General features: G+C 41.1%; 1 protein-coding gene across 1 annotated transcript in view; it reads left to right on the forward strand.

The window, feature by feature from the left end:
* Positions 1-294: 294 nt before the first annotated feature.
* LOC103808192 (girdin-like) overlaps positions 295-15,559 on the forward strand; it is a gene marked incomplete at its 5' end in the record, with an annotated part of 19,383 nt that continues 4,118 nt past the window's right edge. The window contains 12 exons of the mRNA XM_009080960.1: positions 295-572; positions 760-903; positions 1,477-1,663; positions 2,025-2,170; positions 2,758-2,850; positions 3,045-3,259; positions 8,139-8,222; positions 9,266-9,469; positions 9,757-9,828; positions 10,815-10,895; positions 12,286-12,551; positions 14,160-14,649. Of these exons, the coding sequence (XP_009079208.1) occupies positions 295-572; positions 760-903; positions 1,477-1,663; positions 2,025-2,170; positions 2,758-2,850; positions 3,045-3,259; positions 8,139-8,222; positions 9,266-9,469; positions 9,757-9,828; positions 10,815-10,895; positions 12,286-12,551; positions 14,160-14,649 (2,260 nt within the window). The remainder of the gene's footprint in view (positions 573-759; positions 904-1,476; positions 1,664-2,024; positions 2,171-2,757; positions 2,851-3,044; positions 3,260-8,138; positions 8,223-9,265; positions 9,470-9,756; positions 9,829-10,814; positions 10,896-12,285; positions 12,552-14,159; positions 14,650-15,559) is intronic.

The following is a 15,559-nucleotide window of genomic DNA, read 5'->3' on the forward strand; positions in this document are numbered from 1 at the left end:
GAGGGAGCACTTAGATACTGAGAGTTAAATAATAATTTGATTCCTCCCTGTCAATTTAATCATATGCTTCAGTGCTTTCTGGCAATACTGCTATGAAGGTATTCTTGGAATATGTTGAGTTGGAGCTGTCTATTGGGATACAAGAAGAGTAGTCTCATGGAAGGTTGCTAGGTAATGGAACAAGCAGAGGTTCACTAAGATGCTAAGGGTTAAACCCAAGAAATCTTCAAATAGGAGATAGGCAAACTAATCCAGACTATGAAATTAACTCCTGTCAAATGTTTGTGTCTGCAGGTTGAAAATTCCACCCTGAATTCTCAAAGCACATCCCTGATGAATCAGAATGCCCAGCTGTTGATCCAGCAGTCTGCTCTGGAGAACGAGAACGAGTGTGTGCTGAAGGAGCGTGAGGACCTGAAGTCGTTGTACGAGGCTCTCCTCAAGGACCACGAGAAACTGGAGCACCTGCACGAGCGCCAGGCTGCAGAGTATGAGTCCCTGATTGCTAAACATGGAACCCTGAAATCTGCCCACAAAAATCTGGAGGTGGAGCATAAGGACTTGGAGGATAGGTAAATACTGACTGCATGGAGAAAATGAGAGTCTGTGATTCCAAGGAAAATCTAATGACTATGAGTTAAATCAGCATTACTTAAAACGTGAAGATTTAAAACTTTGAAAGGTCAATGTTCCATAAAACTTCCTTATTTTTTTGTCATTTCACAAAAAGAAACTTCAGTATTTTATCTTTGTTTGCAGGTACAATCAGTTGCTCAAACAGAAAGTGCAACTGGAGGAACTGGAGAAAGTTCTCAAGATAGAACAGGAGAAGATGTTGCAGCAAAGTGAAAAACATGAAACCGTGGCAGCAGAATATAAAAAACTTCGTGATGAAAATGAAAGGTAAAATACAAGTCTGGTGTGTGTTAGTAGAGCTCTGAGCATGTGCCAGTATAGTCTAAACAAGAGTTGTGTTCTCTCACAGTGCTTAACACCTGATGTTGCAATTCAGGACATGCATGATCCCACAAAAATAATTACCATGTCCTGAGGGTGTGTGTGGGACAAAGGGATATGGCAGGGCCCAGGAGGGGCAAAGGGAGCCCAGGAATCAATATATGCGACCTCAAAGATGGCTGAAGTTTGGATCATTCCTATTTAGTTACTGTTTAGTGTTGGTAAGAAATCCTGGCTGTTCTGCACGATTCTTTTCTTTGGAAGAGTGGGATCATAAAGCTAGTTGTGATTTAGAGATCCTGCTTTATATTTGTACGTGGAGAGAACCCAGAGTGTTTGGCTTAAAGACAGAACACAATTCTAGGAAAATTAAACTGGGATGACTTACCTATATGTGATAGTGGCATTTGTGTATGTGTTTTGTGGAGTGGTGTAGAGCCTTGGAGATGTTTCAGAGGGATTGTGGATAACCTACATTTCCACCTGCATGTATTCTTTGATGGTGTCTTTTAATCCCAGGCTCGCTCATACATATAGTCAGCTCTTGAGAGAGAATGAAGTGCTTCAAACTGACCATAAGAATTTGAAAACACTGTTGAACAATTCTAAACTGGAGCAAACACGATTGGAAGCTGAGTTTTCTAAACTCAAAGAACAATACCAGCAACTGGATATTACATCAACAAAATTAAATAATCAGTGTGAGGTAGGTGGGAATTATGCTGTTTGTCATGGCTGGTGTCATTGGAATATTTATATTAGTGTGGTTGTAGATCTGTAAAATCATATGTAGTGTTTGAGAGTTAGTCATTTGGTTTGTAGATAATGAAGTGGGTCCAAAGACTAATTAATTTGCCTGTTGTACAGGCAGTACAAAAATTGGGGTTCATGATAGGTAAACTGGTTTAAGTTAGTTAGATCATTAAAGAGGCCTTTTCTGGTTAATTGTGATTTAGGTTTCTGTTTGATTTGACTCAGAATCCCTTTGTAGACCTAATTTTTCTTGCTAATCTCATTATCTGTATGTCACATACGCTCACATGTGTATGTTTCACCTATTTTAACAGCTGCTTAGTCAGCTTAAAGGAAACCTGGAGGAGGAGAACAGACATCTACTAGATCAAATTCAGACTTTAATGCTGCAGAATAGAACCTTACTCGAGCAGAATATGGAAAGCAAGGATCTCTTCCATGTGGAGCAAAGGCAGTACATGTGAGTTTGGCAGACAATCAGATCACTTAGATTAGGTCAATGACAGTAATACCTATTGGGGTTTTTTTAAAGCATTTGTTTTATATATAAATTATTACATGTGCAACTTCTGAAATGTTTCTTTTTAAAATCAGCATTGAAATTATAAATGCAAAGCAGATAAACCACGGACATTATAGTTCTAAAGGATCAGTGAAACTGTTCATTATTGCTGATGCATATGAGCAATAAAAATGTTATTTATTCTTCATTCTACTACTAGCAAAGCCGTAATCTGTAAACTTTTTTATTGAATTTGAGAGAAAATGTGCTCCTCTAAATGGTTCTGTGAGAGCACTTCCTTATTTAAAGAGAAGAATCTGTTGTGCAGTAAAGGCGAATGGAAACTCTTTCAGTTTTATACCATAAAGTTAAACCTAAGACTACTTGTTTGCTGTCTCTTGCTTTTTCAATAAGAAACAAGTGTTGTGTAAGAGTTCCTCATGAAAGGTGACAACTTTGAGATAGCAGATCCCCAGAAGAACATGCTGGCCACGCATTCTGTACGTGGTTTTGAAGCATAACTTATCACTGGTTTCTGTTTGCAGTGACAAGCTAAATGAATTAAGGCGACAGAAGGAAAAATTGGAGGAGAAGATAATGGATCAGTATAAATTTTATGAGCCATCTCCACCAAGAAGGTACTAATGAACATGATAGAAAAGTAAACACAACTCCCAAGACATGACATACCTATTCTGTACAAGCTGAAAATTGAGATTTCATTGTATTCGGGGGAGCAGAATCACGTCTGGATTTTGCTTACAAGTTAGGAAATGGCTGAAGGCATAAATGTGTTATAAATGCAATAAATATGTTGTGTTATTAATAACAGAAGAGGCAACTGGATTACTCTGAAGATGAGGAAGCTGATCAAGTCCAAGAAGGATGGTAACCGCGAGCGTTTGAAGTCTGTGACCCTCACGCCCACGCGCTCGGAATCCAGCGAAGGCTTTCTGCAGCTGCCCCACCAGGACAGCCAGGATAGCTCCTCGGTGGGCTCAAACTCCCTGGAAGATGGCCAGACCTTGGGGACCAAAAAGAGTAGTAGTGAGTACTGCAAACCATTTTTTCCTGTTGATAAACCTTGGCTGAATGTCTTTTTTGTACCATTAGAAATTAAGAGGTGCTGGAAAATATGATGAGTTAGTATTTTTTAGTCTTTCGGAGTGAAGCCTGAATTAATTTATTAAGGACAGATTTAGACTGACTTCTTGCAAACTCCCTTGAGTGTTTGGGCAGGAACTAGTTTTTAGCATTTTTGTAGCTCTAAATATAAATGTTAAAACATGTTTACAGTGCTTGGGTACGATGTAGCAGGCACTGTCACTGGGTCAGGCCGGCAAGATTTTGGATAGATGTCACATGTCACCACTACTACCTTTTTTGTTTCTCCCTCTTGTCCCAGCATGAATGTTTTCCCCTTGTCTTGGAAGTGTTTTCCAAGCTGTAGCTGTGCTAACGTCCTTGGGTTGCTAAAAACACCTTCTGTCTGAAGGTGTCCTCCAGCATCTCACAGAAACAGTGATGAAAAATGTTCTTAATATTTGAATATGCAATGGGAAGAGTTAATGTAGAGACACAGCCTGTTAAAAAGATGGGAATTGTTCCTGACCCTAAAATTAGAGTGAAGTGTCTCAGAGGGAGACTGGGGCGGGTTACAGAGGTGTGGATAGATGGAATATTCCAGACACAATTTGCTAAGCTTGGAACAGCCCAATAATCCTCACATTAGGGTGCTCATGGTATAAAAAGACAGATTCTGTTTACTATCTATCATTTTTTGTTATCCACTTATGGCATAAATCATAACCTGCCCAGTTTCTCACAAGCTGAGAACTTATCTTACAGCCAAGCTATCAGGATGTAATGATTCCATTTGATAATTACGCGCCAAAAGCATTTTGGCTGTGCATGTAAAAGCATCAGAATACATGTGCATTAACAGTCACTTCCAGTCTTTGCAGTACTAGTTTTGAATTTGCGTTTCAAAAGGCAGCAGATAATTTTCTGGGATTTGTGCCAGCTGTGAATTTGCTGTGTAAGAAATTATTAAAGTCATGATGATGTTGGGTTTTTTCCTTCTGTGCTTTTTGCAGAAGCTTAGTCAAACTCAAAAACATCAAAAATGCTATTTCAGGGAAACTTAAAATCAGATTTGTGAGTATTTTTTTAATAACTGAAGAAAATAGTATGCTCAAGACTACATTTTAGCACTTCTCTTGCTAACTTGTCACTTTGGGAAGCTCAGTGTTTCTCTGTGTAAGGTTCAAAACAGATACTTTTGAACTTTAAAAAAAAAAGCAACTGTTGCTTTTACATTCCAACTGTGAGTAGTGTGGAGTTTCAGGAGTGACTGAAGCTGTGGTGGATGTGTTTGCCAGTGTGTTGGTTGGAATCAGGAGTGTGCACGCTGTGGTTCAGACCATCTGCATCTGTGTCAGCAATGTCATGTTCTGGAAGGGCTTTTTATGTGACAGTTTTCTTTGCATGATACCTGGGACCTTGTAGTGTGCAGTTACCCTCCTGGGGGAGCCATGGCTGAAGTTACAGTGGCTGATCCTCAAAAGAGGTTTGAAGCTGTTCAGACCTCATTAATTTTCTACTCCATGGACCTTGTTCATGTTCCCCTTAATCCCAGTGTATTTATCCACAAACTGGAAGGGCTGATCTAATTCTGGATCCTAACCTTCCTCCATTACACACGTTGCCACGGAAACCTCAGTTTTTGCTAGAATTGGGATGCATTATGTGCCAATTCAGCACTGACAAGCTTGCTGAGACAGTTCTGTCTCACAAAGTAAAGAGAATATCTCAGTGTGACAAGCCCTGGTGATGGTGCACATTTTGCAGTCTATTTCTTCTGCTCCTAGAATGACTGTAAATCCTAAATACCAGGATACTGTGGGTCCTTTCTTTTCTGTAAGAAGCGGTTTGGCAGTAGCAGCTTGCACTGAAAGAAGCTACAAGAAAGAGAAAACGTGTGAGTTGCCTCCTGCCTGTGCAAACACTCAGGTATTGTAGCTCTCCACACTGGCTGAAGGCAGTTCTGGGTGAGGGAAGAGACGGGTCCTGTTCCATCCTGACCTCCAGCGGCTGGGAAAGGAGATGGTTCCAGCGGGAACTGCTGAGGTGAAGTGTCCTGCATGTCCCTCGGGAGGCAGGAGAAGGCAGCTTACCTTCCCCGGCACAAACCAGTGGTGTTCTCCCAAGCTGGTGTCCAAGACATCTAGGGTTCCTATCCCACATCCCCATTGGAGATACTGATTCCAAAATTAATTACCCTGCTGCTACCACTACTGATAAAGAGATTTGCTGTGTGAACTTTGTAGATTTTCCTCTTTTGAAGGTGTTGGTGGAGACTTTTCCTAACACAGGCTACATTCTCATGCAAATTTTTTCAAGAGACCTGTTATCTCACAGGTTCTTGGCACAAAAATCAGGTTACCCTGTTCTGCATGGAAAACAGCAGCTGAGGTCTCACAGCGTGCCCAAAGCCCCTTTCTGATCCCAGAGGTCCTCTGGGAATGAGGAGGAGCCTGGATGGCTGTTGCTGTCCACAGCACAGGTTAAACATGCAGGCAGTGTGGGGGCTGTGTGCTCCTGACTGCAGGGTTTGACCTTTGCTTCTCATACTTGTATTCACTTGCTGGAAGTACAGCCTCCTTCTTCCCAGCCACTGACCACACGTATTTATTGAGCACTTCTAATGATCAGGTGAGTATCATGGATTTGACACCTGCTCTGTACAGAGCTTTTCTTGTCAGCATGGGACACCATTCTCACCTTTTCCATAGAAAGCCTGAGGCAGGCAAGGGGGATTTTTGTTTCCTGTGGAGAAAATTCCTTTCTTCTATTTTAGCTGTTTCAAGTGATTGCCAATGTCCCAAGGAATTAGGGCTATTAGTAAGCTGTCGTCTTTAATAGTGCACCAGTAGCAGACACATGATCATAGTGGAAGTAAAAGAAATCTATTGGGCTCCATTTTCTACTGCCAGAACATTAAGAACATGTCTGGCTCAGATTTTCTTTGTGCTTGAACAAAATGATTTGAGGATTTTAATACTGTCCATACAAAATTGCCCAGAGGGTTTCTGGCAAGCAGCAGGAAGAGGGCTGCAAAGTAGGAAATTTCCTGATCAGGGGAGGAATTCTGCAGTACTCATCATTCATTCTCAGCTCAGAAGGCAGAAGTATTTCATAGAATGCTGAAATGAGAAAGAATAGGTAATTTCTGCTGTAGCTCTGCCATTCCAGATTACTTGCAGGACATTGCTTTAGTTACATTCCATGCAGACATTAGTCACACAGTTCCCCCTTCCAAGCAGGTTGCATTTTTCTAAAGGCCAAGTTTTGATGCACAATTTCCAGGACATCAGTAGTTGCAGGGATGTTTCCTGGTGGGTACAGTTGCTGAGAGCCATAAATCAGCCCTTTGGGAGGTGATCTGTGGTAATGGACAAGGAGGACAAGACTCAAGTGATTCTTCAACATCCTGATTACTTTCTAATAAGATTGGGGACTTTTAATTAAGAGAGGTCAGTTATCTTGTCTATAAAGGGTTATAGAGGGATGAGTTGTCTTTAAAGTATTTTATAAGTTGCAGAAGAACAGTGTCATCTTGATGACAAAAAGCAGAACTAGAACAGAATGACCTCAGTGGTTAGACTTGTAAACCTCTTCTTCTGGGTGCAGACACAGGATGAGCTGATGGAGAAGGAGATGCCTTTCTCTCTCAGGATAGCTCATGTGCACTTGTAAATGTGTATGTATATATGCACTGCTCTGTTGGATAGAAACTGCTGTGTGCCAAGCTGCTGGGTGAGCAGGAAACATGGCCCAAAAGTGGCTTCGGAGAGAGCAAACAAGCTGAGCATGGCCTGACAGCCCAGGCTAACACTGCTGTCACCTCTGCATTAATCAGAACTTTTGGGCTGTTCCATTGTGTGTTTCTCCCTGGATCTCTACATGCCAGTTGTTTGCATGTGGCTCCGATGTGCTTGGCAGTCAGCCCCAGACTGAGCTGGTGCTTCCAAAGGCAGATGTCTGCCAGTCAGCAGTTCCTAATGCACAGTAGCTGACTCTAAGGACAAGATTAACTCATGACTTCCCCCTCCTCCATCTTTTAATACTATTTGTAATTTTAACTCTGTTTCCTGGTAGTATCTCAGTTTTCTTTGGGCCCTCCCAAATTGTTGCAGCAACACTCACATTTGGATTTTCTTTTGCTGCTTTTTTTTCTTCTTTTGGTATTTTTTTAGCTAAAAATTTGCACACATGAAGCAGATTATTGTGGTGAAATACTAAGATCACTGCACACAGTCCATTGAACAGAAGGCAAATGTGGGTTTTCTACAAGACAGTAGATAACCAAAATTATTATTGAGCCAAAATGCAAGAGCTCAAGACTGATAATAGATTGTGTATTCCTAGAGATGCAGGGCAAAGCAGGTTATTAACCTCAAAAAATAATGATGTGAACATACTTTAAAGTAGAAGTTGTACTTAGAATTGCTTTCATTTTAAGCCTTTTTTTCTTTGCATTTTCCTTTCTATTCAAGAAATGATATTTTTCCTAGTCAGAATTAAAAAATGGTCAGTTTCTGTAAGTCACTTGCAAAGAAGTTACATAAATTTTTTTTCAAGAGCTTCAGACTGTATTACACTCTTCACCATTATTTTCAGTGCATTTCTGAGTATATGAAAGTTTTCATAGCCTAGTTTTCATAGTTCTCATATTTCAGTGTAGTTTCCATATTTCATTATCACCCAGAAGCATGAGAATGATAGCTTTTAGCATAGCATACATAGCTTAAACTCGAGACATTCATTTCTGTCCTTAGTTTCAACATTTAACTTCCATCTGTTCTTCTCCCCTTTTTTCTTTCATTTCCCTGTTTCCGTTTTTCCTCATGCTATGACATAAAAGTGGTTGCACTGAAAAGACTGCCCTTTTTGAGGAACAGACCGAAGGAAAAAGACAAAATGAAGGCCTTCTACCGTCGCTCCATGTGTAAGACTTTATGACAGTTCAGCTTCTTCTCAATGGCTACACTTGGCTTCCGTTACTAATTTTTCACTAACCTCTCCCTGGACTGCGCTGTATTTTTCCTCCTCTTTTGCAACGTGCAAGTCCTGCTGCGGTACAAGGAGCTGGAGCTTTCTTTGGACTTTTTTTTTTCCTTTTTTTTTTTTTTTTTAAAAAGCCTTGTCACTGAATACTTTATATATGTGCACATGTACACACACACGCACACATCTCCGCGCGTTCCCCGGCACGTGCACATCAATATAATCTATTCAGTGCATTGTGATTGCATATATTTGTATACATAGTTGTCTATATACACATGGCCCTATGTGTATATAAATTTACAGTGCACTCTGTTAACAGAAATAGTTTTGAATGACACGTTTCATAAGCCTTTTGTTAAGAAATCACTGTGAATTAATTTTTTTTTTGTTTAAAGCAAGAAAAAAAAGGGAATTGCACTGTATGGTGGTCTGTCACTCTGCAAGTATTCATCAGTTCTCGTTGCCAAAATGTATTGATTTCTTTTGTTTCGTTTTATTTTATAATGAGGGGTGGACAGTTATCTCGAGTTTGGGGAAGTAAAGGTGAATATCATCAGATGTGGTATTTTTCAGATCCTTTCTCTGTTACGCTGTAAACCCCAGTCTGCCTGCAGTAACCTGCACTGTACAAGGATCCCGTATCATTGGTGGCACTCGATTGTATGAGCACCTTTGCCCATTCTATCCTTGTTCATCCCATTTGCTCGTGGCAAACAGTCTAACACGCCCATGGCAGCGCACGCATGGCCATCGCCCTAATCACGCCAGTTCTGAGCACCACACTGAGCTGGGAGAAGCTTCTGCCTCACCCACTTGCCATTCACTGAGTTGATTGCATGTCATAACGCGGATGATGTGTTGTACCTGCCAGTCTGCAGTCGCTTTAATGCTTAGAAAACTGTCAAACCTTTTGCAATGCAAAATAAGAACTGGAGCAGATACATTGCCCACGCTGATCATTTGCTTTCATTTGCATCCCAGCCATGAATGACCTGGTGCAGTCCATGGTCCTGGCAGGAGGACAATGGACAGGTAGTTCTGAGCATCTGGAGGGTCCTGATGATATATCCACGGGTAAAAGGAGGAAGGAATTGGGAGCTATGGCCTTCTCTACTACAGCTATCAACTTTGCCACTATCAACTCCTCCACAGGCTTCAGATCCAAGCAGTTGCTAAATAATAAAGGTATAGGTAGAAGCTTTTTGCACTGTGATGTGACTATGTGTATATTGGTTTTACTTATATTTTAAGTTTTTCGACAAAAAGAAACCTTAATAATTGAGTTGCAGTGCTAAGATAATGGATAGGTTTAATAACTGCAGTTATAAAATGTTTCAGAGTTTTTCCTGCAGAATGTTACCGAAGTAAAAGTGAACTGTTTTGAAAAATATTTTAGTGTGTTTTATCAATAATAAGTATTTCAATAATCTTTTTGTTTTATTTTACATCTTGTGTTATGTCTCTGTGTACAGATACTACATCCTTTGAAGATGTAAGTCCACAAGGTATTAGTGATGATTCTAGTACAGGATCAAGAGTTCATGGTAAGATGTGAATTTTAATTAAGGATATATGACGTGAATGTTAACGAAGTTTGCAAAACCAAATGAATGGCATTGTTCCAATGAGCATGCGTTCTGTGATTTGCATATCTCTCGAATGTATTGTATCATTTCTTCAGATTCTCCTTCTCTTTCTGAACTGTTACATCAGACAGATGTTCTGTGTCTCTGGTAGAAAGTACCTGTGAAGTGCATCTGAACAGGACCAAAACATTTTCCCTTTTCATGGGAAAATGTTTCAACTTCCATTTGGAGTTAATAGTACTTACAAAAAATGATCATTTCAATCCTAAAAAGTCCAAATCCCAAATCTGGCCTGAGTTTTCAATGTTCATTGTTCAGTGAAACCCAAATTTGCCATGTGCTGTAGTTTATAAAATCATTACATGTTCCTTCAAGCAAAGCTGTGCAGTGAAAGCTGTAATAGGTTATTTAGAATTGAGCTTTAACTCTAGTATAAACACACGGAATTAGTACGAGCAGCAAACATTTTTGAGGCTACTAACAGTGCATTTCCCTTGTATTGGCTTAGGAGTACAGGACTTTATCTGTGCAGATGCTCTTGCTCCTCCTGTTCGTGGCATTTCAGCACTGTGCAAGGTTCCTTGTCAGATCTGTTGTAAGTGACCTAATCACGAGCAGCCCCCTGCATGCCTCTCCTTCCATCTCTAAACCCTGGTTTTCCACTAACCAGTCAGTTCCAATTCTAAACATACACTCTATTTCTCTTTTCCTCTTCTTTGTACCTTGCTATTCCTGTAGTGCCCTTTTCCAAAGTGTCCTCTTGGACCGCCTGGAAATTCCTTCGCTTTCTGATCTGTAAGAAACCACTTTGTTGCCAATGGGCATGCTCAGCCTGTGAGATAGTGCATGATCCTGCCTCTGAGCATTCTGTGATCAGAATGTAAAGGTACTGTGTCCTCTGCTAAAATGTTGTTCATCATGGTGTCTCCTAATTTTCCATTCAGCTTCCAGGCCAGCCAGCCTTGATAGTGGCAGAACATCCACTAGCAATAGCAATAACAATGCTTCACTCCATGAAGTCAAAGGTATGCTGGAGGTGAATTCACATATGTGCTTCATTTCCATTATTTTCTCTGTAAGATCATCTGTATAGGTTAAAAAAACAACCCACAACCAAAAAATTCCCACTGCACACCGCAGCATGTGCTTCCTGAAGTGCTTCAGAGCCTTCATGTCCCACAGTAGCAACACAGGGATTAATGCAATTTAGGTTTTTAATCTATTAAGGTGTTACTTTTTAAGGCACCAGTTATTTGAAACCAAACCTAACTCAGGTAACAATGGTACAAAATAAGAATTCCCCCCAAATTACTTCAAAAATTAGGAATTTAAAGCAGGCAAGGTGCTCCTTCTTTCTTCTCCTGCATGTGTGCTGCTGCTGTGAAGCTGTGTGGTGTACAACTGGACAAAATGGCATGTTGGATACATCCTAGAAACTTTTCTATTTTGATTTAAATAGATTAATAACATCCTGCAACTTAGAAGTATTCTCTAAATTTCATGTATTATGAGCCTTGATGCATTTTTGTATCTAATGGCCATTCTAGCTGCAGACTGTCGTACAGGCCAGACTAGAGCACTGCCAGCTCAAGACTTCATTTAATATTCATGGCTTGCATTTATTAAGTGGTGTCTGTTTGGAAATTTAGGATTGAATGCTAGCTGAATATTTCCAATAGTGTAGTTTATATCTATTTGATTACTCTCTTCTGTAAAGCATTCCTTGAAGTCTTCTTGCCCCAATGTCTACACAGGATTTGACATTTCCACTGTGAACAATTTATCTTTGTTCAAACTTAATTTCATTTCTTTAGAGTAACATCAAGTCAGAAATACTTGATTATCTATCAGGAGTTTTTTAAGCAGTTCACAATTACTGAAAAATTAAAAGAATTCGTGTTGTGAAATTTATTTTGCATTTAACACCATGTGCTTCCTTCAGATCCCAGTTGTAGTCAGCTAGGAGTAATAGCAGAAACCGTTGGAGAATCAGCGTTCCCAAGTAGCTCTTGGAGAAAATACTTTCTTTCCATGACATCCTTTGTATTTCTTTTAATAGTATCTTACCAGGTGCTTCACAGTGACCTAGACAAGAGTGAAGGTGTATCTTTACTGACTTGGAATACATTATTATGTAGGTGGAGGCCCAGATTGTAAATGAAAGGTAGTTTTTATTTTAAAAAATTAGGTCATGATTAAAGAAAGGTAAGTCAGGGGAATGCAATCTTATTAATCATGCAAATTCATTAATCATTTGGTTTGAGTAAAAAAGGACAACTGGATTTTTTTTTAGCATTTTAATTAGAATTCCTGCTAACCGAATCTGATAATGTTCCAGATTTGCGTTAGGTTATACATGTTTACAGCTTTTTTATATATTTCTTATGGAAATACTTAATCCCATTTACCCTAAAGCAGGTGCAGTTGGCAGTCAGAGCAGGCCACAGAGTCACAGCAGTGGAGAGTTCAGCCTGTTCCACGAGCACGAGGCCTGGTCCAGCAGCAGCAGCAGTCCCATCCAGTACCTGAAAGGCCACACCAGGTCCAGTCCTGTGCTCCAGCAGAGAACACCTGAAGCACTGGACAGCCGTGGAAAACAGATCAAAACAGGATCTCCTGGAAGTGAAGTTGTTACTCTGCAACAGTTCTTAGAAGAAAGCAACAAGAGTAACTCCAGTGAGGTCAGCTTAAAAACTGTTCTAACTAGAATGATGTCCCACAGGTGGGCATGGGAATAATGCAAGACACATTGAGTAGGATTGCTTTTACATGTCTGCAGTAAGGAGTCATGTGCCCTGTGTCATGCTGCACCACACAGAATCATTTGAAATTTCACAGCTTGACCCTTCGTGGGTCACTGGGTTGGGTAAGAAAGTCGACCTGCACTGCACAAGTGGAGTGTCCTGATGGTGGGATGCTCATTGCAGTGCAGATGGACAGCCAGAACTCTGAATAGGTTCACTTTCCCTCTTCCAGTCCAGCACTTGTCTGAAGCAAGAGCTGTTGTCACATCAGTCCTACATCAACAGGAAGACATTTGACTTCATTCCTTGCAAAGAGACTATTGTCTGCTTCAGTTTCATCTTTATAACAGTACTGGGAAACAAAAAGTGACCTTGGAGCTTACTGAAATCTGAGAGGAATAAGACTAAGAGAATGTTTCTGTAAATCAGTGACAGTTTGTTAGGAGCCCCAAATGACCTTGTCTCCACTGTTATTCCAGTTTTTTCATCCCTAGTTCTTGAGTAGTCCTGTCCAAAACCCAGAGGAGCTGTAGGATGAAGCCAGCCACTTACTGTGACCAGAGCCTCAGGAGTAAGGATCAGGTTCTGTGTGTTCTAAATGACACAAGTGAAATTGAAAAATGCATGTTCCCAGCTGAATTGATTGGGGTTGTCTGGAGCAGTAACTTGGGTCTGGAGAAGTTTCTGGAACTTCTGTTAGATACTTGAAATGACCTCTCACCTGTGGCCTCCCTGACAACGAGTTTTGGATTTTAGGCATTAGACAATACTCTTCTGGCAGTTTAAACAAAAGCAACCACCTCTGTCATCAAGCCTAGTCCTCTGCTGTTGATGAGCCACAGAATCCCTTTCATAGCCTCACAGAGCCATTACGGATGGAAGGATATTCAAGAGGTCTCTTTCCAGTCTTCTGCCAGAACATTTTCTTAATGCCTTTAGTGTAATTCTGCCCAAATTGTCTCTTTTACCATTTTGACTGCAGTCTTTCTCCACTGAGTCTGTGAATAGTATTCACTTAAACTTATTTTTCCTAGCTCTGACATCTTTTCTCCAAAAAGAAACAATTGGGAGCTGTCAGTCCACGTCTGGGCACCAAAGGTGCCTGAAGATCATGTGGTTTTTGTTACTTTCTGAGATTTTTGTCTCTATAGAGTATGTAAGCTTTTAGCTCTGCGTGATCAGTAGAAGTTAAAAGTAGTGGGTTGCATGAAATGGCTTAGCAACTATACAGGAGTTATGGCACAGAACAAGGGAGCAAGGAGATAAACTGGAGGTTTGGATCATCTGCCTTGTGGAGTCAGTCAGTATTACAGAACTAATTACAGGTAGTTATGAGCTGACTGACACCTGGGTTTCAAAGCACATGCTTGTAAGCTGTACAGAAAACTCTCAAGTATGTACCCTAGATGTTTAATACTGCTTTTAGAGATAAGAAGTTTGTAATATTGTTCTTCCTTTCTGTCCACAGAGATTGCTTGAGAGAAGGTAAAAATGACAACAGTTGTCATTGTTTATAAATAAACTTATTTTTCCTGTTTTTGACAGATGAAATCTGCAAGTGAAGAGAACCTTTTAGATGAAGTCATGAGGAGCTTGTCTGAGTCTGCAGAGCTGGCAGTGAGGGAAAAGCCCCGAAAACAGACATCTGCTGGGTGTGGCATCGTGAGGTCGATGAGTGTCAAAGCCACAGTGGATTTCTCAGATGGACGATCCCTCAAACCAGAACAGCTCGTAAGGCCCAGCCTCCGTAAAACTGAAGATACCTACTTCACTAGCTCTCCAGTCAAATTTACAGCTGGCACCCAAGGGAAGGCCAAGTCAGTGAAAGAAAAGATCCAGGCAACAATGTCCCAGCGACAATCCAGAGATTGCAATCCTTATGCCACCTTACCTCGTGCTAGCAGTGTGATTTCCACAGCAGAAGGAACTACCCGAAGGACGAGCATTCATGATTTTTTGTCTAAGGACAGTAGGTCACCTGTATCCATTGATCCAGCACCAGCCATCGCTGACAGGAGTGCTCCATCCACCTCCAGTGAGTACTCAGCACACCAGTTATCCTCTCCCTGTTTTCATTGTGTGCCTTGCAGAGTAGATTGTGTCCCACAGAGCGATGCCGCTCATGTGGCCACACCACGTAATTTAGGATTTCAGTCTGAGGTGCCCAAGCCTTCCAGGATGGAAAGGTCACATTGTCATGAGAGAACTTTGCTGAGTACGAGCATGTTTCATGATAAAGTCAGTGTCTCTGGCAGTGGCAGCACAGGATCCTTTACTGTGCCTCAGCCATTTTTATCCCTTAACACTGAACTAGTCAGTAATATAAGTGGATTGCCCCAAAGATCCACATCCAAACTAACTGATCAGGCTAATCTGTCGGCATTTAGATCAGTGCCAAAGAGCCGAGAACAGCCTTGTGCTGCGCAGAAACCTGCTCAGAGTGACCCACAGGCAGCTCTGACCAGGGCGTCTGTCCCTGCCACCTCTGTCAGCACTGGTGAGGCCCAATCCCCACTGCTGGTCTCTGAAGATAATCAAACCCTGTGGTATGAGTATGGCTGTGTATGATAAGGAGGTTGTGTTACTGAACATACGTGTAAGTGTAACACGCCGTAGAGGTGTTTTCGATGTCCACTGGATTACAGAGAAAACCTCTCTCCCATGAACAAATCCTTTCTGGTTTAGATCCATGGGTGGTGGTTCCCTGAGGAAAGCGGTGCAGGGCTCGGTTGTGTACTGTAGCATGTTTGAACGTGGAATTGTAACCGCACCAAAGTCTGCATGAAACATTAATTGCACTGTGTATATTTGCATGCCTTTATAATACAAGCTATATTTTTATTTGTCATGCATTCCAAGTATTTTGGTGTTTTCCTGTACGTTACTGCTGCATGTTAAGCCAAGCGCATGCTGCACCGCCAGGAACGGCACAGGGAACGGCATTC

This window comes from Acanthisitta chloris, unplaced genomic scaffold (genome assembly GCF_000695815.1).
Source record: "Acanthisitta chloris isolate BGI_N310 unplaced genomic scaffold, ASM69581v1 scaffold42998, whole genome shotgun sequence".
In the NCBI taxonomy this organism is placed as follows: domain Eukaryota; kingdom Metazoa; phylum Chordata; class Aves; order Passeriformes; family Acanthisittidae; genus Acanthisitta; species Acanthisitta chloris.